This window comes from Falco punctatus (assembly GCF_963210335.1).
Source record: "Falco punctatus genome assembly, chromosome: 15".
In the NCBI taxonomy this organism is placed as follows: Eukaryota; Metazoa; Chordata; class Aves; order Falconiformes; family Falconidae; genus Falco; species Falco punctatus.
The window spans coordinates 940,743-968,175 of NC_137595.1; the positions used below are offsets into that span (position 1 = coordinate 940,743).

The window sequence follows — 27,433 nt, forward strand, 5'->3', positions numbered from 1 at the left end:
CTCACATTCTCTGGCCATGCACACAGTGTCACAGCCCCAGTCCAGCGCTGCCAGCCCTGCCCCAGCATCACCCGCCCAGCAATTCAGCATTATTAAAAGAAAAGGGTTACTGTTCCTGCTATGCTAATAGGGCAAAAGCCTGCTCTGCAGTAGCTGCTCCCTTCCCGACCTCAGGGAAATGCCTGCATACAGCGGCAAGTGGAAAATCACTGCATGTTAATGGCTCAACGGGGCTGCTCGCTGCACGGCGGAGCTTGCCCCCTGCTCACACCTCTTCAGATGCCCCACAGTTTCCAGAAGAAGTGGAGCCAGCCCTCGGAAACAGTACCAGCAGTGATGGTGGCTTCTCTTGCCGACGAGGACGCTGCCTGGCAGGCTGCAGCCTTTAGCTGTTATTAACGCTAATTGTTATTAATGCTGCGCCTGGTGCTGTTGAGCAACAGCCATGACAGCAATAGCTCATCAATGGGACAGGAATAGCTGCTGGCCGCAGGGCTGTTCAGAGGTGACATGGGATCCTCTGGGGGATGAGCTGTTGTGAGAAAAGGCTGTACCTGTTCTACAAAATACTGGTCCTGTCCTGTGACTTACAGAGAAAGCAAGGTGTTTGTCACAGTGCTGGGTCTGGTTGGTGAGCATCCTGGTGTCTGTCCCAGCTCTGGGCACTGTGGGCAGCGGATGGAGCAGGGCTGGCATTCACCATGTGGAAAACTCCTAGTGAATGTGTAGAGTTCTCCTTAGAATCAGCCTTTTAAAACAAACTCAAGTATAGAATGGGTTTTCATGTAAGTCTGAAGGTGACAGTGATACATACATATATATACATATAAAATTAATAGAAATTGCTTTTCTTTTGCTTGTAGATGCCTGTGGAGCTGGTACATTAGAAATATTGGGAAGAGACAAATGCAGCAGTGGAGTCTGTGTCCTGGCATCTCTTGGCAGAAATACACACTTGGTGTGTACAGGCTTCAGCCACTTCACAGTGGATCCAGTCCCCAGGACCTATTCTTACCTCAGCTGGTATCCTCGTGTGCTGAAAGAGGGATCCTAGATTTAAAATTACTTGAATGCTTTTGGGATGACTGGATAGGAAGGAGCTATGCAAGTATGCAGAAGCCTCTGTGGTTTGTCTCCCAGGCCCTGGGAAGGAGACAGCTTTCTTCTATTTGCACTAATTTAGGGCTTTTTGCTTTTGGAGGAAGTGGAAGAAGGACTTCATGCTGCCAGACCAAGCAGTGAAGTGAGGTGCTGGTGGGGTCATTTCTCCAGGAGTGCCTTTCTGGTGGGCTGGTGTAGTTATGGTTAAATCTGTGGGGCTGCCCCATTTTCTGCAAGGACTTTCCTGGTTTTGGCAGGGTAGAGCCATCTTTGTTGGTCAGTTGTGATTCCCTTGGGGATGGCTGTTCGACACCTGACTGCTACTGACACAGGCAGTTGCCTGTCCTGCCCCCGAAGCAGAGCGCAGTGCTGACAGGTGAGCCCCTGGTGGGAAGAGGAGCCCAGCGGGGCACAGCCCAGCAGTGCCGCTGTCCCTGCAGGGACGGTCCCTCCTGTGACAGCTGCCTTCAGCCCCAGCTCTGGCAGAGATGGAAAGGAAGGAGTGTGTCTCCTGCACCAAAACCACACTGAGGGCAGGAGGTCTAGGTACCTGCTGGCTCATGCACACGCATGTGCCCCTGCCCGCTTGCTGGTCTGGCTGGGTGTTCTGCAGGGGATGCCTTTCTGAGGAGAAAGCCAGTAAGAAGTATAGAGAAGTCTTCCCAGGTCACCTGGAGTGATGATGGCAGTGAGGGACTTTTGCAGGAGACTGTAGTGGTGATGCCTTTTGGTGGCCCTGCCGCAGTGGCAGGTCCCCTGGCAGCTTCAGCACTATGGCAGCGGTACCCAGAAAGCTGAATGGGACCTCTGGAAATGGGCACTTGTCCCAGCTGCCTTATTTCACTGCCGGCAACTATTTGCAAGTCCTTGGAATAAAAACTGTGTCCTGTGAAGCAGCAGTGAGTGAGTTATGGAAGGTGCCTTTAACTCCTGTGTGTACCTTCCTATGGGTAAAACGCTCGTAGGAAAGGTGACAGCAGGCAAGCGTGCCATAGAGGTGAGACTGACTTCCCAGCCCCAGGTGTTTAAAGGAGGAGAAAAGAGGCCGACACGCAAAGCTTACACTGTGCTGCGGTGCCCCCAGCCCTGCTGTGCTGGCCCAGTAATGCCGGGGACACAGCAGAGGAGCTGCAGCCAATGCCAAGCCCGGGAGTGGTGCCAAAACCCACTGAGAAATGAGCGAGGGGGAGATGGAAGGAGGCAGCTGGGGCTGGGGCTGACACCGCCTGTGTGCTGCTGCTGGGGCCATGCCAGTGCCATGCCAATGCCACCAGGGCAGCACTGCAGATCCAGGCGGGCCTGGGGATGCTACATGAGTGGCAGCGCCCTGTGCCATCTTCTCCAGGCTGCTGTGTCATTGTGTTCCATGCTCATGTCCTTGCCTTATCTCCCTGCTCCTGCTTCCCATGAGCTGTGACTGTGCCCTCTGCTTTGGTGAGGAGAGCACCAGCAAGACTGGCACCGATCCTGCTGGAGCAGAGGTTTGGGGTGCAAGCACACTCCTTTGGCCCAGCAGTGGTGGTGGCCAGGAGGAGCTGTTGCACCCTTGGGACGTCCTGTGCTTGCGCTGCTACCAACCCATGTCCCACCAGCCACAGCTCACTCATGCTTGGTTTGCTCTCTGCTCCTCTCCCTGCCGGTCCTGTCTTCCTTGGCACTGGTGACAGGCAGGAAAAAGCGGCAGAGGTGGCCCCAGGATGGGCAGCAGCTGTCTGCAGAGGTTCTGGTCCTGCTTTGGGGGGGCCCAGCATCACATCCTGCTCTGCCCTCACTGACATTTGGCAGCAGGCTCAGCTGCTGCGTGCACCAGTTGCTGGGGTATTGCACTACAAATGGCACCTTGTCCGGGGGGAGAAGCCACCACGCTCCTGCGCGCCAGCACATGCTACCCACCTGCTATCAGCATGCATGGACCCAGGGCTGTGCACGGGCAGGATCGGCCCCTGGGACGCATGGAGCCAGGCACCAGTCTGGGGTGGGTGGTGGGCAGGAGCGGTGCCGCCAGCTTGCTGGGCATCCACCGCGTGTCCTGTGGGAGCGTGGCTCAGCCCGGGCGTCACTGGGCATCAACTTGCCATAGCTTTTTCTGAAATGATCACATATAACACCACTTGGTGGGGGTTTCTTATGTGCCTGCAAGATTCTAGCCTGGGGGGGCCCTGTGCACTGGATGGCTCGAACAAAAGCTTGTGGCATTGCCTTTTATCACTGTCCTTCTTGCAAACAAATGCTAAGCTCACCCACATGTTTGCGGAAGGGAGCTCAGGAGCAGTGAATGGAGCCGGAGCGAATGGCTAGGCCACATTTGATGACTGGGGAGTACTTTTTCCTTATGTTTTTCTCCCTGCTGGGGTCAGACCTGCAGGCTTGCCAAGCGGTGCCTGCTGCTCTGTGTGAGGCTGGCCACAGCGGAGTGCGGGGGCATCCGGGCATGATGGTGTGACTGCGTGGGTACAGCTTGTCCCTCGGAGGGGGAGAGCGTCAGGAGCCCTCTCGAGCGCAGCTGTGACCGCTGCTGGGGCTGGAGTCAAAAGCTAAACTGTTTGGGGTTTGGGTTTCCAATGTCCTACATGTGCCTTTGACAGCCAGACTCCCATTTCTCCTGCTCTGGGGGCGTTTCTTTTCCCACTGCCTGGGAATGGGAGCACTGCTTGGTGTGTTTGAGGCAGGAAGGAAAGCCTGGAGCTGTTTAAAACTCACAATCTTCAGGGAATTTCAATCGCTGTCCAAGCCTGTTCACAACCAACTGAGTAACGGTGCAGGGTTTGAATCGCTGGCCCGCCTCCGCAGGCAGCTCTGCCTCCTCCCTCCCTCCCTCCCTCCGCCCTGCCTGCGCCAGCTCTGCCCGCACTAGGCTCTGCCCGCACTGGGCTCTGCCCGCTGCCTGCCGCAGGCAGCACCCATGGGAGTGCCGGCGTGGGCTCTCCCTGGGGCTGCGGTCTAGGGGGGCTCTGTGTCTGCCACCCCCTGCCCAGCCCATCATGCCATTGCTGGATTTTTTCTGGGCTTGCTTCAAAAGAGCCAAGGTAAGGGACTGTCTATTTGAATGGTGTCCATCTTTCTGACAGCCTCCTAATTTCAGGAGAAGCTGCCAGAAGGGACAGCGGGGGAGGCATCTCTGGAGGGGCTGGGGCTTGCTTACAGTGCTTTTGACATCTGCTCCAGAGGGATGTCGTGTTGATGCCCCACACGCAATGTGAAAGGTTAATTTTGGATGGGCTGCATGTGATGCATTGGTCCATGCACGCTACGCTCACCCACTACCCACCAGCCAGGTTACCCGTGCCCCGGCATGAGCAGCGCTGAGGGCAGGCAGGGTGCTGCACCTGGCCAAACACCGGTGTGTGCATGGGTGCTATGGTTATAATGCAATTATCAGTGGGCTGTGTGTGCTGCCAGCCGCCTGGCACGGTCAGCACAGGCCAGGCTGGGTCCTGCCATGGCACAGCTTGGGTGGTGCAGCTGGGCTGGGGGCACCCCTGCAAATGGGGGCTCACCTGGAGGCTGCTGGCATGACAGCAGGACCACGCTGGGCTTTGCTGACCTGGAGGGATGGGGCGGCTGCGAGTGGGATGACAAAGGAACAGCAAGACTGGAGGCCTTGAGTTTTTAATTTCCTGCAGCAGTGGTTCTTGCGGCATCTGGTATTTTTCATTTGGGTTTAATTCCTCATCTGTCGCCTTAATAGTGTGCAACTCTCTCTCTCTCTGACTGCCCTTGTTTGCTGTGTTGGCTTCATTGTATCACAGCCTGTTCCATGTGGTGGTACGTGTGCTAGGTAGATTTTGGAGGTGGTGTGAGTATGGGTCTCAGGAGCTTCAGACTGGAAAAAGCAGTAAAATCCCTTTACAAGCCGCGCTGTGCACCGGGCTGTGTCAAGCAAGTGGATCTGCCATGGTGAAATCAATGTGGAATGCATGCTGTTCCCCCGGGGTTTCAAGCAAAGCTTAAAATAGTTACATCTAAAAATGACATTTGTGAAATTCATTAATAATATTAGTAGCTGTCTTATCCCAGCTGTCTCCAGAGAGTTTAGCAAGTCCTTGTTAACCCTCCTTGTCCCCACGAGCTGCGTGTTGTCACTGCCAGCGTGCTCATGGTAGCACGGAGACGGAGCCCGGGTCCTGCATCCCACCTTGCAGAGCTGCAGCCCCCAAAGGGTCCAGCGTGGCCCGCGCTGGGGTGCCCGACACCCGCTGACTTTGGTGAAGTTGAAGGCAACCAGCAGATGGCTGGCTTCAGCCTGTCACCTCAAGCCAGACAAGGGGCCGAGTGGGCATGGGTGGCAGGGAGGTGGCAGAGAGCTGCTGATAACTGTGACATGGCTTCTGCCCTCGCTGTCCCCATCCCCCCGCCCCCCCCACCCCATCCCCCCGCCGCCGGCTGCAGCTGCTCCTCTGGCTGCAGCCCCGGGCAGCACACAGGGCATCTCCCCACCCCGACACATTCCTGGCCTCCCTCCCTGTCTGAGGATACTTGCCCATCTGAACATTCCGAATTTACTAATTAAGCTGATATTTGTACTTTTGCAGGATGCCTGGAGCAGTGTGGGGACGGAGTGTGGGCAAAAGTCATTCATGGGTCTGGGAGTAAATTTGTCCTTTGAGTCTGGGGCAGTTCCTCCTCACTGTCACCCCAGGCACTGCGGTATCATGGCCAGGGGACTGTGACAAGGGAAACACTAGGCAATCAGAGGCTCCAGGAGGTATTTGGTATTTGACTCTTTGCCATGAGATAGGTGGCCTTTACACTCCGCGTGAGCAGAACAAGGGTGCAAGCCCCTTAGCTCACCACCTCCAGCTACCTGCCATGGGGAAAAAAAAATAATCTGTTTCAGTAAGTGTAGGCAAAGTGGTGCTTCCCTTGGACCGGTGGCCCAGCAGTGAAGGATGGGGACTCTTTCTGGATGCTCAGAGGCGAGGGCCAAAATGATGTTTCTGATTTTTGTGCTCCCTCGTTATCTCAGCCCATGAGGGTCTTGTCAAACATGGCATCACAAAACCCCAGATAAATGGAGCTAAGGGTCTCCCTGTTAGATGTTACAGGAACCTTCTTTCTAAGTTTGGGAGTGGTTGTGCTCTTCGTGCAGTTCCCTGTGCTGGTTTTAAGCTTCCCATTGCTCTGCCTGCAGCAACACAAGTCTGGTGGACACTTCATTTCTCTCTTCTTCTATTGGCAGACTTCTGTTTCCATATTTCCACTTCAATTCTACAGCAGCCGCCCCCCACAAGCAAACAAGACCTGGCTGATGCCTGCCTGGGTCCCACAAGTGCTGGACAAGCCACTAGGAGGCTTTGGGAGAGGAGCAGCTGGGGAGCGGCTCTACCCATCTGGAGCCAAGAGCTGCTCCCAGGCCCGAGCAACTGGGTGGGCTTCGGGGCCAGCTGGCCCCCCAGGAAGCCGAAGGGACAGAGAACACCACCTTTCTGATTTCCCTTGGTGAGCACTGATGGTCTCGCATGCAGCTGAGGCTTCTGCTTCAGCCTGGTTTCCCGTTTTCCTCCCCGTGCCAGTGTTGCTCAGCTACTTGCCCTGAACAGCGGAGGAATTTCTTGGAGAGGGAGAAACATGCAGGGCTCTGTCTGTGGGATTAAAGCTTTCCAGGTTAAATGAGGTGGAGCTGTGGCTGGTGAAAGATTTCATGGGAAAAAGGCATTAGGGCTAAGACATGACAGCAGGGGAGAGACGGCTCCCCATAGCAGCCTCAGCACTGGGACCGGCTATCCCTGCCCTTGCTGTGGGCTGGGAGAGCAGCCCTACCTCACCCCTGCCAGCCCTGCTCCCACTCCGTGGGCATCAACTGCATGTGCTGGCTGCAAGGCTGATGTTTTCAGAGCTTGTGATAACAGACATGATAGGTGTCCCAGTGATCATCTCCCTGTCCAAACATTTTCAGCCCTGATGCTCTCCAGTTGCCCACATGCTGCCAGGTTGGGGCTCAGGCGTCTGCCCAGGCGCTTGCTGAGGAGGACAGAGCCGAGCACACCGCTGGAGCCATGGCTCCCTGCACTCCTCCCCAGTGGGAACAGATTCAGCAATGCCAAACGAGCCACAGGACACCGGTGGCCTCCCCATGCAAACGCGGGCATGCTGTGAGGTTGCAGTGGTAGCCCTCGTCCTGCTGAAGGGCACCTCTTGGGCAGGTGCTGTGGCAGAAGCCTGGCAGCAGGGAGATGGTTAAGTCCCCCCGCCCCGGGTCATCCCCAGCCCTGCTGCCCGGGCAGGAAGAGGGTTCCCGGGTGGCCCGTGGGAAAGGCCGGCTCAGCAGCGCTGCATTCCTGCAGCGATCCCGCTGCCCTGCCGGCACCTCTGGCCCTGCTCGGCAGGGCTGCGGCTGTGCTGTGGGGGGCTCGCCAGGGTCTGGGGAGGGGCGTGGGGAGGTTGCCGGGCTCTGCGCTTGCCTTGGGACCTGGGCAGTGCCAGGACCCTCCGCCACCTCCACCTCCGTGCAAATTGCTGTCACCTCCCATGTGCTGGCGAGGCTCTGCTGTCTGTAAATCCCATTTCCCTTGGCTTTGCCCCCACATAAACTATCCCCAGGCAAGAGGCAGCCCCTGTGCGTGGTGCTGGTGGCCCCTTCCCCACCCTGGGTGCTGTGCCCATGAAGAGGCCTGGGGAGCGAGAGGCCACCCAGCTTTCAGCTTTTCTTTTTTTTATTTTCCTCCTTTCTTTATTGTTGCCTTTCCGTGCCTGCAGGCACCTTTGTATGCTCTGCTTCCAGACCTGCTGCGATTAAATTATGGACATCTCCACTGCCATCTGTGCAGCTGCACAGGTACCAAGGGACATGTTCGGGGGGACACCAGCCCAGTGCTTCCTCCACCAGAGTGAGGGTCTACCCCACAGCTTCCCCATCAGAGGGTCCAGAGCCAGGCCCAGCTCCAGCATAGGAGCGGACATGGGTGTGATGCACGGTGGGTGGTGCATGGGCTGTGGATGGCTCAAGGGTGTCACCTATGGTGCAGAGCAGAGCACCACGGTCCATGCTTTGGGAGGAAAAGACTGCGTCCTCCAACCTCTGTTTTTATCCCTTGCTGTGGGTCTGACAGCCCTGTCTCTTCTCTGGCAGCTTTGCAGCATCCTTGTGAAGCTGTCAGGCAGAAAGGTCCATCTCTCCAGCCCCATCTCTCTCCCTGGCTCCCTCGCCTGCCCCATGGATGCAGAGCTCCTAGTCCTGGCTGCCGTTCCTCCTCCGATGGCTTCCAGCAGGCCGGGAGCCATGGTGGTGGACGCATGCTGGGCACACTGCATTTGCCCAGTGCTGTGGCCTTTGCTAGAACTCTGCTTATCCTTAGAGCTGCAGCAAGCACTGCCAGTGGCAGCCCCTCTCCTGGCAGAGGGGAGGCTGCAGTGGGGACTGAACATAAGTGTGAGTGGTAGGAGTCCATGAATGTGAAAATCAAAAGGATAACGAAATTATTTCTGTTCTTTTTTTCTTTGTTTTCACAGTGCTTCACATTGCTAGAAGATAAAAAAGATGCAGGTAAGCTGCGACAATGTTTTTTGGGGTAGGAATGCCTTTGCTTTGGGGTGGGCAGGGGTTACGGGAAGAGGTCTGTCCCCTTGCTGGGCTACCGGATTATTCTGCCAGTGCTATGATTTTCCCCCTAAACTTCTGTTTTTCAAAGGGGTAGCAAAGGCAATAGGTGTGAGGCACTGCCAGCCAGGGCACCCACCAGCCCCAGCTCGGTCCCCAGCAGGCACCCCCACAAGACATGCCCAGCCCCTCTTTTGCCCCATCCCTTCCCCACTCTGCCTGCAACTGCGGCTTGGCCATATGTTGCAGTAATCACCAGGTAGTGGCATGAAATCCCAGCTGCTGTGTGTGCAGAGGAGTCCTGCAGAGAGGCATGAGCCCCATTGCTGGCGTGTGTGCGCTGTCATAGCTGTGCCAACGTGGTGAGCCGTTCAACAAGCACAGCACAGCCCTGCAGCAGCTCTGCTCCTTTCTCTTTCCTTTTCAATTCTTCTCTTCTTTGTGGGTGAACAACTTTGTGCTCCACAGATAATCTCATTAGGAGTTGCAGAGCCTGGAAACTGCCATGCCATAGGAAGGAGGAGGGTCTCCCCTGGCTTGCAGCCACCTCAGCTTTGTGTGATTGAGATGTCTCACCAGTGACAGCTGGACTGATCCATGGTTATTGTGCATGTGTCCATGGGCTGCTTCTGCTCTAACTATCCCTCTGCAAAGGTGGGGGAAAAGGCTGGGGGTCGGGGCCACCCTGCCATGGGAGGCTTGTGGGTGCTGGCGAGGCTGGGGGCTGGTAGTCTGCGGGAGGAAGAGGAGGAGGTGTGTGCCTGTGAGGTTGGGGACCAGGGATGGGGACGGGGCTATGGGCTCCCAGATGGAGCACAGCCAGCTGCTTGTTTTAAGAACACTGCAGGGCAGCCACTGCCAAGCGTGTCTGAAACGGTGCTGCCGGTCCTGGCTGCTGCTTTGCCGACTGCAAAGAAATGCTCTGGATCTTGTTTTGCCCTTGTGTTCCACCCTGGAGAAACAGCCCTGCTGCCAAGCGTGGCCCAGCTCGTGGGAAAGATGGGTAGAGGTCCCGTATTTTATAACGTCACTGCTTGGTGGCATGGAGAGTCTTTGCTCAGTGTCATCTTCAGAAGTAATCCTGGCCCAGCCCTACAGTCAGCTTGTGTCACTGGCTCTCAGCAGCTCTGGAAGCGGAGGGACCCTGGAGTGCTCCTCTGCCCTGCGCTGGCTCCTCTGCCGCGGGCACAGAGCTCAGAGCAGCCCCCGAAGCCGATGGCTCTTGGTGGTGAAGGGAGGAGCGGTGCTGCCCATGCTGCTGGCCAGAGCCTCCAGTGCTGTGAAAAGGGAAATGCCGCCTTACAGGGAGCCTGTGGGATGTGCCCGGGGATCTCCGAGCAGTTCCCCTAATCAGAGGGCAATGTTTTTCACCCACATAAGGGTGAGGTGAGCACAGGAGCCCAGGAGCACAGGAAAGCTCTGGGCAACAAGAGGTGCTTTGTGAACAGAGCTCCAGAGGTAATCCTGGGTGGTCTCTCTGGCCCTTTCACCGGAGTGATTAAGAATCAAGAGCTTGTTAAAAAGGGTTAAAGAGCCCTGTGCAAGGGAATGGGCAGGGAAGACTCCTACAGATCACATCTATGGCTAGGCTTCTGGGGAGGAAAGTGATTACAGGTTTTTTTCCCCTTGGTTAAAACTGCCTGTAAAATCTAAGTTTCTCCTAGTGAAGGCTCAGCAACATTCACAACAAACCCAGCTGACACTCGTCCACATCCCAGCCTGATGAGCTCCATGCTGCTGGAGGGATGCTCAGCCGTCACGGTGTCAGGCTTGTGTAGGGGTCTGAGGGCAGGAGAAGCAGGACCCCTTGTGTACGTGAGCAGCTGCGTGGTTTTATGCTGAGGGATTTATCACCTGTGATTCGATGCATCGGCTGGAGCCGTAGCGGGCTGCTCTGCATCACTGCAGTCCACGACAGCATGGTGCCTGGTGGAGTGTGGTTGAAGCTCTGCCTTTCACATGCTGGACTTGGAGCCAACCTGCGGTCAGTTCATACCCTCTGCTGGGGTTTTTGAAGCTCTGAGAAGAGGCCAGTGCAGTTGCTTGCTGTCCTCTTAGCTGATTGTCCCTAGAAGCTGTTCTGACAAATGGGTCACTTAAGGAAACATTCAGACAGTGGTCTCAGGAGACATCATTCCCTTCCCTGATGACTTTTTAGTCTCCTTGGGGTGGGTGCCCAGAGGACCTCAGCTCTCAACACAATGGCATGAGGCCGGATGGAGTTGGTTCTGTGTTTGTCCTGGTAATTGTTGGGAACGTGCCTCTCCTGGCTTTTCCATTGCTTCCCAGAGCCTGGCCCTGATTCCCCCTATGGTAGCGCGGCTCTCCCAGGACACCCAGCAAGCTCCGGAGCTGCTGCCCAAGGTACAGGCAGAACCGTTCCCAGCTCCCAGGCTCCGTCCCTGCCTGGAGCAGCCAGGAGCTGGGGCTGTGCTGCCACGGCCCCTTCCCTGAATGCCAGCTGTATGAAGTCGCTGCAGCTTCCCACTGTTATTAAAATAGCTGGGTATGCCGTGCTCAGCTCCCCAGTGGAAAACAACTTGGATGTCATCTGCCTTCTTGGAGGTAACATTTCAGCTGGAGCACATGGGGACTCGGTCTCCTCCCGGCAGCGGCTGCCAGCCCAGTGGGGCATCGCCGATGCCTGTGCCAGCAGCGAGTGCCAAGGGAGCTGGTGGACAGTTGTCACCCTTAACCCACCTCCACGGGCAGTCACAGTCTCTCAGACAGTTTGCATCGAAGGAAAAATCCCAGGACTTCAATTTTTGAGACAAACCAGCCAAAGCTGTACAGTGGGCTACCCACACAGCGGCAGGACCCCACCTCGCACTGCCGTGTGGTCCCCTCCTGCAGGCAACCCCAGGCTGTGTGGGACGGCTGAGCAGTCCCAGCTGGGGCCAGATTTCCATGGATTTCCCAACCCTCCGCTTCCTCTCTGATACTCACTTCCCGTGTATTGTTCTGGACAAAGCAGAAAGGAAAGGCTTGCAGACCAGCCATTAAGGTGAAAAAGGCATCCTCCAAATAAATCCCTGCTGACGGCAGCATCAGGCCCCTCCAGAAGTAGGATCGGGAGCATGCTCTGCAAATGTCATTAAGTAGTGGCTGCCTCTAGCTGCTGAGGGACAGGGACTGAGCTGATGGCTTCTTTCAGGGCAGCCAGGCATGAGGTTGTCACATGTGGGAATTTGTCACGTGTGGGAATTTTTCACTCGTGGGAGGTGTCACGTGTGGAATGTGTCACACGTGGGAGATGGTCATGCATGGAAGGTGTCACGCGTGACACATTCAACATGTGACAAATTCCACGCGTGGCCACCTCCCACGCGTGACAAATTCCACGTGTGACACCCCTCCCCGGTGGGACCCTTCCCCGGCGGGACTCGCCCCCCACGCGTGACACACATGCACACCCACCCACCCCACCCCCGCGCATGACCCTCCCCCGGTGGGGGACCCCCCCTGTGAGACAAACCCCCTCCACGCGGGACCCATCTCCCCCCCCCGGCGGGACCCGCTCCTGGCGGGACCTTCCCCCGGCAAATTCCTAGTGGAATTTGTCACGCATGGAATTTGTCACACGTAGAATTTGTCTCGTGTGGGAGGTGTCACGCATGGAATTTGTCGCGTGTGGGAGGTGTCACGCATGGGAGGTGTCATGCGTGGGGGTGCGCTGCCAGGGGCTGGGCTTTGTGAAATTACTGAAATTGCTGCTTACCTGTGACAGACCCTCCTGTGCCCCACTCCCGGGCTCCCCCCTCACAGGGTTTGCCGCTTGATGTGACCTGTGCAGGTGCTGTAGCAGAGCCGGGAGGGTCTCTGAGCATCTTTGCCCCTGTGAGCTCCTATCAGCTGAGCCTGGGTTTCCCACTGGAGCCGGCAGAAGCCCCCTGGGGGTGGAAGCACCCCCTTTGCCCTCCTCCCCATCTGGGCAGGATAAGCTATCTGCGCCTGTGCCCTTCACAACCCGAGATGCTCTGTCCTCAGCTGCTGGGGAGTGTTTAATTCGGGGAACTGTGGATCTGGCCCAATAATCCATCTTTTTCAGCACCAGTATTGTCTGAGCTTCCCAGCCATGGCAGAGATGTTCAGTGTGCATCTCTCGGTGTGATCTGTTCCTCAGAATAAGCCTTCACCCGTAGCTGCAGTGTGGCCTGGCCAGTTTTCTCGCTGGATCTCACCCATAGCAGGGGAGGGTTTGAGTGCTGGCAGGCGAGTGGGCAGCATGGGCAGCAGAAGCCAGGCTGCAGTGTGGGCAGCATGAATGGATTCCCAAAAATGTCTTGACCTGTGGCTTGGGCTGGGCTGCATCTGGATGCTGCCTTCCCTGGTAGCTCAGGACTGAAACTGGCTTTTGCTGAGTGCGTGTGGCTGGGGGGGGCTGCCTTGGGGTAGGCACAGCTCTTCTGGGGTCCCGTTTATGGTCCCCTCTAAGGGCCAGGCCAGAGTTACTCCTTTGAGCCCATTACTGGAGCTTTCCCAGGTTTAGGTCTGGGTGTCCTGAGCAGCTGGGTGGCTCCTGCCCTCCCTGCTGGGAGGAGGAAGAGGCAGCTCCCCAGCCTGTTCACCCTTCCTGGTATTTTTTCCTAGTATCCAGCCAGCCCCAAAAGGCCTTTGTTGAATTTTTTTCTTGTCCCTTCTCAGCAACACCCTTTGGACCATCCTAAACAGCCTCTCTCTTCTTGCTGGTGGTGGCTGTCCAGGTGCTGGGCAGGGCACCTCCAGCTCCCCGAGCATCCCGCTCCAGGCTCTTCTATCCCTTCAGTCCCCCCGCATTAATGCCTTTGCCAGGCACCCGGGTGAGCGGACACGTGTGCACAGGCGCACACTGGGCACCTTGTGCAGGCGGCGGGACAGCCTGCAGGCGCTCTGCCATTCCTCAGCAATATGCTGGGAACTATTAATATCGCCAGGCGTGAATGTGGCTCATTCATGGGGCGGCGCGGGAGGAGCATGCAGTATGCGCGATTTCTGCTCCTCCCAGCATCCGTCCCGGCAGCACAGCCTCGGCTTTCCAAGCGTCAGCGGGACAAGTGGGCACCCGGCGCTTCAGTCCTGCCCTCTTTGTTCATAGTTCAGTGTCTCCGGGAGGTTTCCTGCCTCTCTGCCCCCACACCCTCCCTGTTCCTGCTCTGCATGAGGAAATGAGTGGAAGAATGCTTGAAATCCTCCTTTGTGCTGAGCGCTTTTTCCACTGGCCATCACTGTGCTGCTGGGGCCACCGGCTCTGACCCACCGCGGTGTCAGGCGAGAGGCAGCCCCTGGCAGCATGAAGGGTTGTGAGCTCTGCCCTTGCCCAGCCATGCTCCCTGCGCTGGGAATGCTGCTGTGTCTTTCTGCCTCTGCCCCTTTCCCACTTACATGGCCAGAGTGAAATAGCAATCTCGGTCAGCACCCCAAGGCTGTGCACCCATCCAGAGGTTTTGCTCACCCTCCATCCCTTTCTGTCACCTTCCCCAGCAGCTGGGAGCAGCACATGTGGATGTTGGTTACTTCTGGGGGTCAAGGCTCAGCTGGGTTCCTCGTAACCTGACCCCCCCTCTGACCCCTTGTCTGCCTACAGCTCTGTAGCAGGGTGCTTGCAGCCTTCATTGCTTTTAGTGACCTCCCACTGATGTCCACCAGCACCGATCAACAGCCTCTCCCTTTGCCGGGGCTGACTGTGGCGGTGGCACTGGCTCCTCACTCCTCAGCGGCAGGAGCCCTTGAACCCCCTGCCCACTGCCCGGCCTCTGGCTGGCAGGAGGCTCCCTCACACAAAGCTGTATGGAGACGTCCAAGTCAACAAGGGCCTCACTGAGAGGGCTGCTGCCGAGAGCCCCTTCCCTGCGGAGGCGAGGGCTGTGGTGTGCAGACGGCTCTACAGGGCTGGGGGGGGGAGCAGAGGCAGTTGGGAGGTTGGTGGGAGGAGGGTCAGGAGCTTGGGGCTCAGGAAGGCAAGAAGGAGATGTACATCAAAAGCCTCTCAGACTATCAAAACAATGGAAAAAGCCTGGTTTTCTTGCCTTGATCCTCACACGTTAGGGTGCTTGGGCAGCACTCCAATAAGTAATTTAAAGAGAAAAGCTGGTTTGTGGCAATGTACCTGCTCTCTCTCTTGCTTTTCTGGTCACCCCATGCCAAACCACTGCCTGTCTCTCCCTGTGTTGCATCTGTGTTCGCTATCAAGCCTCTTGCTCAGCGTCCTGTCACTTCCCCTCACACTCTCCCTCCTCTCTGCTTCTCCCTCCACACTCGGGCTGGTGCTTCCTGACCTTCAGCCCTTTTGCCTGAATTTTCTTCCTTCGTGTCCACCTTAAACAATGTTTTTTCCACCTCTTAGCTCCCCCTATTCCAGACCCTATCCCCGTTTTCTCCTTCGCCTTCTTGCAAATAGTCAGTGGCTGGTCCTGCCTGACATCTGGCACCCAGAAGCCAGGCTGCACGGCGTGCACCGTGGGGGGATCTCCCTCACCCTGGGCTGCTGAGGTGGTACCTGCCCAGCAAGGAAATCCCCTGCAGCAGGGGGGGTGCAGATTTTTGGGAAAACAAGTCTGATGAGAGCAGCCTCTTGGTGCCTTGCTGTGGCTTTTGCCACCTGCTTGCTTTGATGGGCAGGGAGGGCTAGGAACAACTGGGCATCCGTCCAGGAACTGTCCTGGGGGAGCAGCCTGAGGGACCCTCGTGGGAGCGCAATTGGGCTGCAGCTCCTTGGTGTCCTTGCCCTAGAGCCCCCAGCCCGCTCCAGGGGAGGCCAGGCCAGGCCCTGCAGTTGCCGCTGCCAGTCTGGGAGGGGAGGGAGGGCGATGGCGGAAGGGGCGGGGGGGTGTGGGCAGCCCCCTCCCCAGCCTGCAGCGGCTGCGGCTCCGGGGTTTGGCTTGTCCCTGCGCAGCCCTGGCAGCGGCCCTGGGACCTTCAGCCTCGCTGCTGGGGACCGGCACTAGGGACCGGCACTGGGACTCCTCTTGGCTCGGCAGCGCCACCGCGTCGCTGGGCCGGGCTGGCCCCGGGGGGGCGGTGGGATCGCGGGGGCGGCGGGATCGCGGGGGCGGGCGGATCGCGGGGGCGGACCGAGCCCCGCACCTGCCGCGGCCGCGCTCACACCGACAACAGCCGGAGCCGCGGCAGGCACAGCCCGACACCCCCCCCGCGGCGGCGCCGGGGACAAGGGGTCCGGCCCCCCATCCTCCTCCTCCCCCTCCCCCCCCCCACCCCCCACCCCTCCGGCTCGCCGGGGCTCAGCTCCCCGCCCGCCCCGCGGTTTGACGGCGGCGCAGCAACAGCCTGACGGTAAATGCGCACCCGCGCCTGCTGCGGGCGGGGGGCCCGTGTGCTGGGGTGGGTTTGGGGGGGCATCCGGCGGGCTGCGGGGGGCGGCTGCGGGGGGCTCCGCCGCAGATGGAGCCGCTGCCGGCCGCGGCGGGGCTGTTACCTGTGGCTGGGCACCGCGTGTCTGCGCAGACACGGTCCGGTGCGAGGGGGCTCTTGCTGTAGCCGGGGAAGCTGGGAGCTGGTGTGTTCCCTGATACCCTGGAGCTGTTAGTTGGATCCCCGTCATTCCCGGGAATCTCAGCAGCGTGCGGGGCCAGAATCCGCAGCTTCCACTGGAGCTGCTTGTTCTGTGGCTGGCCTGTCCGCTGCCAGCACCCCAGTGCTCTGCGAATGGGGGGTGCGGGTGGGCTTGTCGCCAAAGTCGGGGATAAGAAAGCTCCTTGAAAAACGTAGCACTGAGAAGCAGGCATTCCTAATATTGCAGCACTGGATGCACATTCGGTGGGATGCATCCAGTGCTGCAATACAGGAATGCCGCTTCCCAATGCTACGTTGGTGTTAAGGTGTTTTCTTTTTGCCGATGTCAGTGACAGGCTGGCTGTGGGTTTTGGGCTGCCTGGAGTTTCTCAGGGCTACTCTTCCCCCTCCTCTAGCTGGGATTACTGACAATTAAAGCGGTGATTGGAGAAGCACAGATTTTCCATCTGATCCAGAAAGTCAGTGAGTTCATGGAAAAACTGCATTGACGTCAGTCAGGAGGCTTCGGATCCGGCCCTTTCGCTATAACGGGGGGAGGCTGGACTCGGCGTGCAGGCTCCTGGCACTGTGGGCACGTGTTCCCAGTCAATCGTTTCTCTTGGAGACCTTCGGTAGAAATGGGCCGGTTTGCTGTGTGTGCATAGTTTGTCACGTTGTGAGCTAGCACTGATCTGTCGGAGCGTGCTGCCAAGGTGAGATGCTGTTTTATCAGGGGTTCTTTGATCGTGACTAACTTAAACACCATCTCTTTGTGTGTTTGGTCTTGTGGTTTGTGTTTTGGAACAGCTTCTTGGTGCAGAGGGCAGAGGAACCTCTTCTTTTAAAGAGCTTCGTATGGTCCCAGGATGTCCCAGCACGTATCGTGATGTTATTGGCAGGAGTTTGCATTCTTTTCCATGTGCATACTTGAATTCTTATCAATGAATATGCTTTTTTCTGTTTACATTTTAACAGAAATGCAGTTAAGAGAGGTAGCAGTGCTGCTGGAGCAGGCACAGCAGCCACTCGCTGCTCTGCACACATGTCCCAGCGGGCCTGCTCCTCACCGTGAGCTGGTCAGGGAGCATGGTGAACCCCATCAGCCTCGCTCCATTCTTGTAGGGAAAAAATTAGCTCCCATCCTTATGCCAAAAGCTCGTCAGTAATTTTGGTATGTGACAAAGCATCAAGTCCCAGTGCAGAGCAAGTATCAAACCTGGCTTCTGAGGCGGCACTCACATTCACTTCATGTACTCGTGCTTCCTCTGGAAATACTTTTCTAATGAAAGACTGGCTGAAAAAATCCAGTGCTTCTCTTAAACATTCCTCATCTGCATTGCCTCAAATGTCCAAAACTGAGCATATGCATGGGACAGGGTGCCAGCAGTTTAGTTTTGTAAGATAAAAAAACACGGTTATGCCTAAGGGTGCTTCAGTACTTCCTCTTGGTTTTTGTAATAATTTCAAAAAGATTTCAAGGTTCTCAAAGTCACTTGAAGTCAGGCAGGGGAAAGATAGGTTGCCCTTTCCCTGAGGGTGTAGCAGAGGTTGCTGCATGACTTTGCACCGAAGGAACAAGCTGGCAAGTTGGCTGGCACCGAGCCCCACAGGTGCTGCAGGCAGTGCCAAGAGCAGGTCGCCTGGCCCCTCTGTGCCACAGTGGAGCCTGGCAGTGGTGGTGGGGAGGCAGAAGGGGAGCTGCTGGAAGCCAGGTGCTGCCCTGGCTTTGCTTGCCTGGTGAACCCGGTAAATCATCCCCCAGTAGAGAGGAGAACCAAGTCTTCTTCCTTAAGCTGTTCATTGCTTGAAGACCCTGAAACAGTTTGCCTGTTGCAGGGGTTTGCAGGCTTGCATTTATTTGCACTTTGCGTGTTTTTGGAAGAGCTTTTATGTTCGGAGGTATGTGGGAGTTTAATCCTCCAAATACAGGCAGTGTGTTGGCGGGGAGGCTGTGGGGGCGAGAAATGCCTCCTGGCATGGTCAGTGCCAGGGAGCTGCGAGGGTCCTGTGGGACAGTGGGACCTTCCCCGGGGCTCATCTGCCCAGCCCAGTGTTGTATCACATAACACGAGTATCTCCTTCCATCTCCGCCAGCCTGATAATGGAGATGTTGCTCCATTCCTCTGCCCACCAGATTTGGTGAAGCATGCTACTGCCAGAGCCCAGGGATGAAAGCTGAGCTGGTTTTGCAGTATAAAAGGCTTTCAGGGGCAGCATGCGGGCTGCAAAGGCTGGGATGATGTTGGTTTTGCGAGGCTGCCCGCCCCATGCTGTGCCCGTGCTGGTGGCACAGCAGTGGCACGCTGAGGCGAGAGGAGCTGCCTGGAGCAGCAGCACCCTGAGCCATGGGTGCTGCCGAAACTGCCCGGGGCCAGCTGAGGCAGGAGCTGAGGCATGTGCGGCAGCGGGAACATCTGCATGGAACTGGAGTCTTCTCATTTCCCAACTTCCCTTTGCCCACAAGCTCTTCCAGCCCCGCTGGGAAGTGTGAAGGAGATGTTTGATTGGATTTAGCGCTGGAAGAAGGGCTGCACTGGAAAGCGGTTGGAGCCTTCCCCGGGCCAGTGGCGAGCGCGGAGGAGCCGTCCGGTAACCTTTGTGCCGAGCTCCTGTGTGCTCCAGGGAGGACCAGCAGCGTGCAGCCACATTCCAGCAAGGCCGGGGGTCTCCCGCCCAGTTAATGATTGAGCCACGATAACCCTTCTTGTTCGAGCCTTTCTGAAAGTCATCTCCGGATACTTACATTAACTTTTCCAGGTTGCTGGGGCTGGGCACGGAAATTTAAAGAGACAGGGTCTTTTCCTACATTTGCAGCAATAAGTTCTCTTTTAGGTGCAGGAGGTGATGGCTTGCAGGTGCTCATTGTCTGTTTGCTTTCTGGTTAATTTGACGCATTTCTGACATGGTTCTGCACAAGGGATTGCTGGCGGTGCGGGGCTGCACTGGCCTTGCTCTGCCATGCTCCAGGCTCATCCCTCCTCTATCTCATACTCCTCTGGGGATGACTTTGGATGCCATCCCTGGGCTTGTGGGATGCAGCTACTGCTGGGTCCAGGAGCACCCAGCCCCTGTCTGCTCAGTCATGATGCCCATGGTGGCTGTCTCACCAGCCCGCTGCTCTTCCCTCTACCGCTTGGTTAATAATTGACAGGGTCCGCGCGCCATGTGGGCATGCTTGCCCAGCGCAGAGCTGTTTGTCGAGCCAGTTGAAGGATCCCTTATCAGAAAAGGGCACTTGCTCCCCAGTGCCGGTTACAGTGAGTAGATGTTAACGGCTGGTGCTGGGAACTGGCCTTAATGAGCGCAGCATCTTGGGGGACCTTCCCCAGTGGGCTCAGCTGTTTGGTGTCCTGCTGCATGGAGGCACATATCCAGCTTGGGTTCCTTGTGCTGTCCCATGGCTGAGCTCAGCTGTCCCCTACTGTGGCTTCCCCAGTGTCTGTCTCGCAGGTCCCCCTGAGATGTCCTGGTCTGTGTCACAGATTGTTGCTGCTGGTCAGGGGGAGCTCGGGGCTACCAAAACCCACTGGCCAGGCAGGTCCTGGCTGTGGTTTGGTGTCACAGCTGGTGTACGTGAGATGCAGCTGCTGAGGTGCAGGCTGGTCCCTAGCAGAGTCTCTCTGAGCTGGGTCTAGCAGTCGTGCAGGCTTTGCAGGGAACTCAGCCAGCGAGAAACCTCTCACTGCTGCGACTGCAAACACTGTGCTCGGAGCAGGGACAGCAGTGAGAGTTTGGGGCAGTCATCGAGGTAGGTGTGATGCCAACCCCGGGTCCACTGACCTGTGTGTGAAGTGAGAGCAGGAGCAGGGGCAGCAGCTGGGGGCTGAGCCCCACAGCAGCAGTGAGGGGTCTCTGCTCAGCCTCATGCAGCGCTGTTTTTGCCCCAGCCAGGCTGCCTGCCTTGGGACACCTGGGCAGAGGTGCACAGTGTCACAGCCCAGGATGCTGCAGGAGGGGACAAGCCTTCAGCAAGGTGTGCTTGTGCTGCCATTGCCATCCAATGTGACGATAGTGCCCAGGCTGATGGGTGGTCAGGATAAATGCCAGAACAGCTGGCTCCCGGGGCAGGCAGCGTGGTCTTGTGTGAACATCTGGATTTCCATGGACCCTGCAGCCAAGGCCTGGGCCTCCCGTTGCTTAATTGGGAGCAGGAGTATGGTGGCTCTGAACCGAGGGGCCCAGCCCAGAGCCCGGATGTGCCGGGGGATTTCCTGCCCTTTATCTGGGAGTGAAAAGCATCTGATGGCAACATGTGCATGCGGGACCTGCAGGGAGCCTGCTCCTCCTGGGCTGGTCATGGGCTCGCTGTGCCCCTTGGGAGCTGGCTGTGATGCCAGCCTTCAAAGCTCGTTGGGGCACAAGTGATTAATATCACTATTTAAGGACCCCACGCTGCCTGTGCAGGTGAGTGTGGGTGGGTGGCAGTGGGAGAGAGTGCTTTGGACCCGCAAGTCCGTCACTGCTCACTGACAATTTATTTGCAAAGGTACATCATGATGGGGTTCCTATTCCCCTTCTCTGCCCACCCACCCCCACCCCCCCAATTTTGTAAGAGTGTTTTTGGTGCTGTGCAGGGCACAAGTTCAGTTTCTGAATGGCCTGTTTCCCTGGTGCAGCACAGAGGAGTCATGCTCTCCCCCCATTCCTTCTAGGAATGGCAATGGAACGCTCCCTCTGCACCCCTCGCAGGGTGCTCCAGCTGCGGTGCTGCCGGATGTTTTGGGGGTCAAACCAACGGCTGCCAGCTGGAAAGCGGGTGTTTGTGGAGCAGGGGCAATAAATCTGCAGGTGTGGAGGGATCCGTCCCTGAGCTGTGAGCTTCCCCTGCGACTGTGGGCAGTGCAGGGTTGAAGCAGAGGGGCTGGGGGACTTGTCCCCCTTCCTCCTGCCCCTCCTGCCTTCCCACCCAGGACGCATGTCTGCGGAATGGGGTGGCTGGCAGCTGGCAGCTCAGCCTGGGGCTGGGGCAGGAAGCAGAGGTAGAGATGACAAGAAAGTGAGCGTTTGAAGAAAAAAGGAAGGAAAAAAAGGAAAGGACTGAAGAGGATGAAGCATAGCTGCAAGCTAAAGGCTGGGCTTGTGGGCAGCAGGTCGGGCTGGGGAGGAAGGTCCTGGGGCTGCTGGCACTGGTTTGCTTGAGGGGCGGTGGTCTGGTGAGGGGCAGCTGGGGGTCCATCTGCTGCTCCCAGTGAAACTGGAAATGGCTGCAGGCAGAGGTGTCACAAGGCTGTGGGACAGTGACACTCAAGAGTGACTCAGACCACACTTGATCTTGTTTCGTCAGTGTCATTGGGCAAGAGCAGGACGTCTGGGCAGCCAGGGCCAGTGTTTCAGCTGTGTTTTCCCAGGCAGAGAATTGCCACATGGCTGCTAGATGCCTTCCTGAGCAAACCTCCTGGGGAGGCTGCTGGCTGGTGAGAGCTGCTGCTGTGAGCCTCCTGGGCTCGGGCATGCACCAGCCTCAGTGCCTGGGGCTGTGCATGAACTGTCTGTGTGATTTCTCCTGGGATGAAGTCCTGGGAGCTGTGGTGCTGTCTCAGGAGCAGCAAGAATTTAGGAAGCAGTGGTTCTTTCCCAGCTTAAAATGCAGGGCTTCTGAAAAACCCAATGTTTGAAGCACTTAGATGTGCTTGAGATTGTGTGTATGAGAAAACAGGTCGTCGGTACCTGCCATGTGCTGGGGTGCCCCATTTCCCTGCCTGGGTCCCCTCAGCCACCTCCTGTTCCCCTCCGGCCCAGGGACGCTTCTCCTGCCAATGGGAGACTGAGCATTGCCTTTCATGGGTCGCAGCAAAGCCAGCGTTTTATCCCCCCTCTTGGTTTCATTCAGCATCCTTGCGCCCATCTCCAAATCTTTTTATGTTCCATTACAAATGCTTCCGATTCTGATCTTTTGTTGCTAATTTGGAGCAGGAAATGTTTCTTGCTGGACAGTTACATGGCCTCGTTAGTTTCTGTGGTGCATAAATCTTCTGTCTATGGCCAGCTTGGCAGTAGCTGCCTGGGAGTCGCAGAGGAAGGTACCTGCGTGTTTGCTGTGTCTTCCCAGGGCCTCATCCTGTCAGCAGGACAGATGAGTGCTGTGTTGTGGCCATCCTGAAATGGGACCGGGAGTGTGGCAGGTGGGCTGCAGAAATTAAGCTGATATCCAAATAAATGATTTACAAGAGCTGCTGTAGGACGTTGCAGTGTTTCCTCCCCGGCCGCTCGCACCATCTGATGGGAGTTGCTGTCCCTTGGCAGGGGTACCCGTGTGCGGCACGGAGCCCGTGGCTGGCAAAGGTCCCTGCTGGTGAGATGCCCGAGCTGCTCGGCTGAGGTGCAGGGTGTGTGCTGGCAATGCGGGTGCTGGGATGCCGGGGATGTGGGGCCAAGCGGTTAGTGATGGGGCAGCGGCAGCAGCATCCCAAATCCCTGTGGCAGCAGTGGGGGCTCTCGGCCGACACCGCAGCTCCCCATCCCTGAAGGCTGAGGGAGGTGAAACCCCACCTGCCATGTTGCTGCTGGCAGCAGTGACCAGCCCATGCAGTGGTTTTGCTGTGAAGACCACTTCATTTGAGAGGGGCTTTTTTTGTCCCAGTTAAATGCATACCAGGCACAGCACAGCGGTGAGAGCGCTGGGGAGCTCCACTGGTTTGTCCAGCAAATATTGCAGATTTCAGCTGCCTGAGACATCCATCCTAGAAACTGCCAACATCTGCTGTCTGATTTGCTCTTCCTAACACCTTCTGTGGGGGCATCTCCAGAGGGTTTAGGTACCAAAATGCTTACTTGATCTCTGGATTGCCTTGCACAGCTTGTCTTGGCAGAGCCAGAGTAACAACCCTGCTCTCCTGGACCCTGTTTGCAGAAGCATCCTTCTGCTGCAGAGCTCTCCAAAGCACTTGTTGCTGCTCTCCAGGATGACTGCCAGCTCATGCAGGCTCTCCTCCTGTGGGCATCAGGGTTATTCACACTGGGTACCTCAATACACCAGGCAAAAAGCCCAGGGGCTGCGCAGAAATTGACCCTCTTCTCAGGAGGCAGGTGTGATCTCCTGCTGAACCTTTGACTTGTGCTCCGGACGGACGCTTGCTTTCCAGCCAAGTGGAAGCTGACCCTGCTGCTTTCCTTTCCCACGCCCAGGGCCTGCACACACCTCTGCAGCATGACTTTTCCAATTCTGCTGCCATTCAAAAAAAAACCAACCAAAAAAACCCCAACAAAAACCACAACAAGTATTTTAGGCATTTTGCAGCAGCAGCTGAATTGTATCAAACTACTTTGTGCATCTGAGACTTAAAGCCCTGAGTATACATCTTTTAAGGGGCACACTTAGGGAGGCATTGCGGTCCAATGACAAGGGAAGGGCTTTTGTGGATGCAGGGAGCTGTGCCGTGCTCTTGGCTTTGCTCCTGACACTGCTTCAGGAGAGGCTTTGCCTCAGCTGTCTCCTCTGTAGAAGAGAGAGAACAGAATTGCCTTCTCTGCAGATTGTGACCTCTGAATATCGGACACTACTGAATCCTGCCACTGAGTTTTATTTATTGTTCCTGCCCCATAACACTTCCGCTCTGGCAGCCCTGGCAGTGCCTGTGCCCATGGCAGTGCTGTGGCAGCACGTTGGTCGGAGGGCTCTCCCGGGATGCCAGATGCTCCCTCTGCCGCAGCACTGTCCTGGGTCCCCAGGAGGGACGGGGAGGGTGAGCTCTTCTCCCTGCACTGGGCTGTTTGCTTTGGAGCCTCCTTGACTGACTGTTTTGAGACAGACGCCTCTCTGTGTCCTGGATTTCCTGACTTTCTTCTCTTTTTTCTTTCTTGTATTTTGTGTAGGGGTGTTGGTATGAAACCAGTATTTTACTTCCTAAGCCTCCGTATGTCGCTTTGCTCCCCAGCCCGGCTGGACCAGATGCAGTGCTATGCCTGCATGGGGCAGGAGCTGCTGGGTTTGGAGGCTGGTGTTGCCGGGAATGTGGGGGCTGGTCTGGACACGATCCTGTGCAGCCTGCTCTAGGAGAACCTGCTTTAGCAGGGGGATGGACTAGATGGTCTCCAGAGGTCCCTTCCCACCCTGACCATCCTGTGATTCTGTGGAAATTAAGAGTGGGTCCCAGGCTATGAGCCTGTTCTGAGGGTGCAGTGCTCTCCATATCAGAAGAGTTTGCATTTGGATTATGGGTTTTGGACCATTTTTGCTCAAGACCTGGTGATGCTGCAAGGACACAGGGACCTCTGGCAGGAGTCTCCTCTCATGTTGCCAATCTGGAGCACACACACCTCGAAATTCCCTGAGGCATGAGGGTGGCTGAGTTTGCAGCAGGGACTGAAAAGGTTAAAGCTGCTTTGCAGTGTGATTTTTTTTTTTTTTTAAAAAAAGTCATTTCCTTCATGTCCAGAGACAGTTTATTTTCTGGGCATTCTCCGGGACTCAGGGAGGTGCCTTTTCTTTAAGGCATTTCCTGTAAGCAAGTTTATATTTGGACTGGGGAGGGTGTGGAGAGGAGGTGGGTGCTGAGGAGGGGTCTGGTAGCCTAAGCCGAGTGACCTCAGCTTTTGGCTCCTTGTCCTAAATTGTTTGAGGTGCCAGCCATGGGAGCAGTGGCCGTGGGACCAGCCGTCGGAGCAAGCGAGGAGTGGGTTCCTGGCCCCTGGCAGCTCTGCCGGTGTGTGCGGGGTGTCAGGGACCCAAAACACCTGTTTGCACTGATGGCTCGGAGTGAAGAGGAGGGCATGAAGCTGTCAGTGGTGCAGCAAGCCCTGGTTTACATTAAAGCCTCAGTGTTTAAATATAAGAATAAAATCCCATTACTGATCCCCCGCCTTGTTCTTGTGGCTGGTGTGCCCCCTCAGTGCATTTGGGAGCGAGGGGCTAGTGCCCAGCGTGGGGGCTGCACAGGGCGGGTGGCCAAGCGGGTGCACCCTGTTCCTCTGCAAAATGTGGTTCCCGTGCAGGGGGATTCTCTGCTCGGGGATGTGCTTGGGTGCTGTGCTGTGCCGGCTGCTGTGGTGCAGCTGAACCACGGGGTGATGCACCCCAGCACGGGCTGGCTGCTCCCCTCCACCTCGCGGGGTGATGGAGAGTGAGGGTTGGCTGTTCCTTTGTCTGCAAAAAACATCAGAGAGGAGCTGCATGCTCTGGAAATGAAGCTGCCCCGAGCTGGGAGCAGGATTTGGGGTAAGGATCCGAGTCATCTGCTCAGGCAGCAGCTCTGGTGGGAATTTGTGTTGTGCTGGGTCAGAGAGCAGCTGCCTTGGGCTTGGAGCTAAGCAGCTTTGTGTTTGTCTTCCCTCTTGTTGCTTCTCCCTGCTAAGTAGTGACCTACTAAAACACTGTTAAGTCCTTTTCTAGTGTCTGTAGGGTTTTTACGTTAGCATTAGGAATTTAAGGAGCAGGCAGGTTTATCTTTGCTGTGATTCAGCACTGCTAACACCAGAAAACAGCTGTCTGTCTGTGCCCAAGAAGCGGTCAATGCCAAGAAAAGGTGATGTCATCCCCTTCCACCCCTTTAAGACCATCCCTTCCATTACCTTTAAGATGATGAAGATTAAGTGCTGCTGGACCCCAAATTCTGACCTTTGGCTAATTCTGTTCCCTCTCCCAAGGTGGCTGAGTCCCATTAAAACCAAAAACAATCAAGGAGATGTGGTAATAGAGAAAATAATGAAAATTTACTGTGCTCTTGATGCCTGTAGTGCAGGTTTAACTCTTTTCCTGTTGATATTTGATCAGACCTTGGTTCTTGTGCAAGGTCCTTGGAGCCCCGCCGCCCCTGTGGGCTCACCTCCGAGGCAGCACTGTGGTTGAAGCTATTCTTCCGTTGTTCCCCCTGCCAAGTTTCTTCTCCCCTATTTTGTTTTCTTTTTATTACTGTGATTTCCTAACATTGGAAGAAACGAGTTATGAAACTGGAGTTATCCAAACACGTCTTGTTTGAAGATAGCGTTTCATCCAGCAGATGCAGCTTCCTGCTCTGTAAATGGTTTCCATTGTTTCGCCTTGGCTCCCAGCCCCATCTCTGTTGGGGCCACTGGTAGTGTCGCTCTGCTCCGGCAACCCGAGGAGCGGTGGTCCCAGCCACAAAATGCTGCTGACTATGAGGCAGTCTGAAAAAGCTGAACTGGGAACACTGGTATTCTGTAGATAGCCTCCAAAAGTGTTTGTGGGGCTGGCTGGAGGCTGCCTCTTTGCACAGGTTAACAAGGCAGCGTGCTTGCTGTGAGGCTGCTGCTGGGGTGTTGGCTTGGATGGCTGCTGCTCCAGCAAGGGATGCTCTGGTTTTCCAGTATGTGCCCACTCTTCCAGCAAGACTCTGTCTGGAGCATCCAGTTGGTACTGTTTCTGCTTGAACACGCATCGAGTACATGCTCCAGATACCCACCTTGCTGATACGTGCCAGTAGGATCCCATATGTTTGAATGGGATTCAGCCCCTGGGGCGTGTGACTGGGTGCCTGCTGTTGAAATGGAGATGATACTCAGCATGGAGAGCAGTTGCAAAATACAACACTGTTACCAGCACCACTCTTTCAAATTTCAGCTGCAATCCAGCATCATCTTGTGCCAGGCCAGGTACAAAGACAGGTGCTGGTCTGATGGTTGGCATCCAGACTGCAAAAGGGGATGGAGCCAGGGAGGAGAAGGTAAATAACATCAGGTGGTGCTGGTTGGTGTGATGGGGGTTACTCCCACGCAAAAGAAGTGGCGTAACTTTTAAGTCTTTCATAGGCACGGCAGAGAGAGAGGGTTTGTAGATGCACCTGCAGGTGCCTGCCGGAGGGTGCTGCTGTGGTGGGCTGTGGGGTGCTGGATGGAGAGCCCACCGAGGGCTCATCTCCGCAGCCACAGGCATTCCTTGCACTGGTGCAGGGTATTTCTGCAAAACATGACATGGGAAGCATTGGAAAGAATGGAATTGTTTTATTTATTTTATTAAAGATGTTCAGTTGTCACTGGGAATGGGAGACCTGGGGCTGTTTGGTGGAGAGCCACCGAGCCTGCAGTCAGTTACCCACACAGAGGAGCAGGAGGAAGCGAAGAGGTCCGCATGGTCCTCTGCTCTTCTGCTGCTGTCCTCTGGGTGCCCTACCACCAGAAGTGATGCTGAGATGAAGGTGGGTAGTTATTGGGGGTGCTCTTGCAGCTGAAGGGCTTGAGTGAGGATGTTTGTGTCTAGTGGAAAGCACGCTCCTGCTCTGGCATGCAGGTTCAAAGAGATGGGTGAGGTGCTCATGTCATTCCCCATCCTGCCCTCCTTGATCAGTCCCCAGACGCTGGGAGAGATCCCTGTGGTGATGATAGGACATGTAGCGTGAAATTGATGTGCTCAAG

The 27,433-nt window shown here is 56.4% G+C and overlaps 1 protein-coding gene across 2 annotated transcripts in view; it reads left to right on the forward strand.

Annotated features, from left to right (window-relative positions):
• Positions 1 to 863: 863 nt before the first annotated feature.
• STARD8 (StAR related lipid transfer domain containing 8) overlaps positions 864 to 27,433 on the forward strand; it is a 60,061-nt gene continuing 33,491 nt past the window's right edge. The window contains exons 1-2 of one of the 2 annotated variants that reach the window (XM_080366227.1): positions 864 to 4,127; positions 8,551 to 8,584. In XM_080366227.1, the coding sequence (XP_080222353.1) occupies positions 4,083 to 4,127; positions 8,551 to 8,584 (79 nt within the window). In that variant the 5' untranslated portion in view covers positions 864 to 4,082. Of the gene's footprint in view, positions 4,128 to 5,492; positions 8,016 to 8,170; positions 8,585 to 27,433 lie in introns of those variants that run through there. The other variant, XM_080366226.1, reaches the window with a different exon arrangement.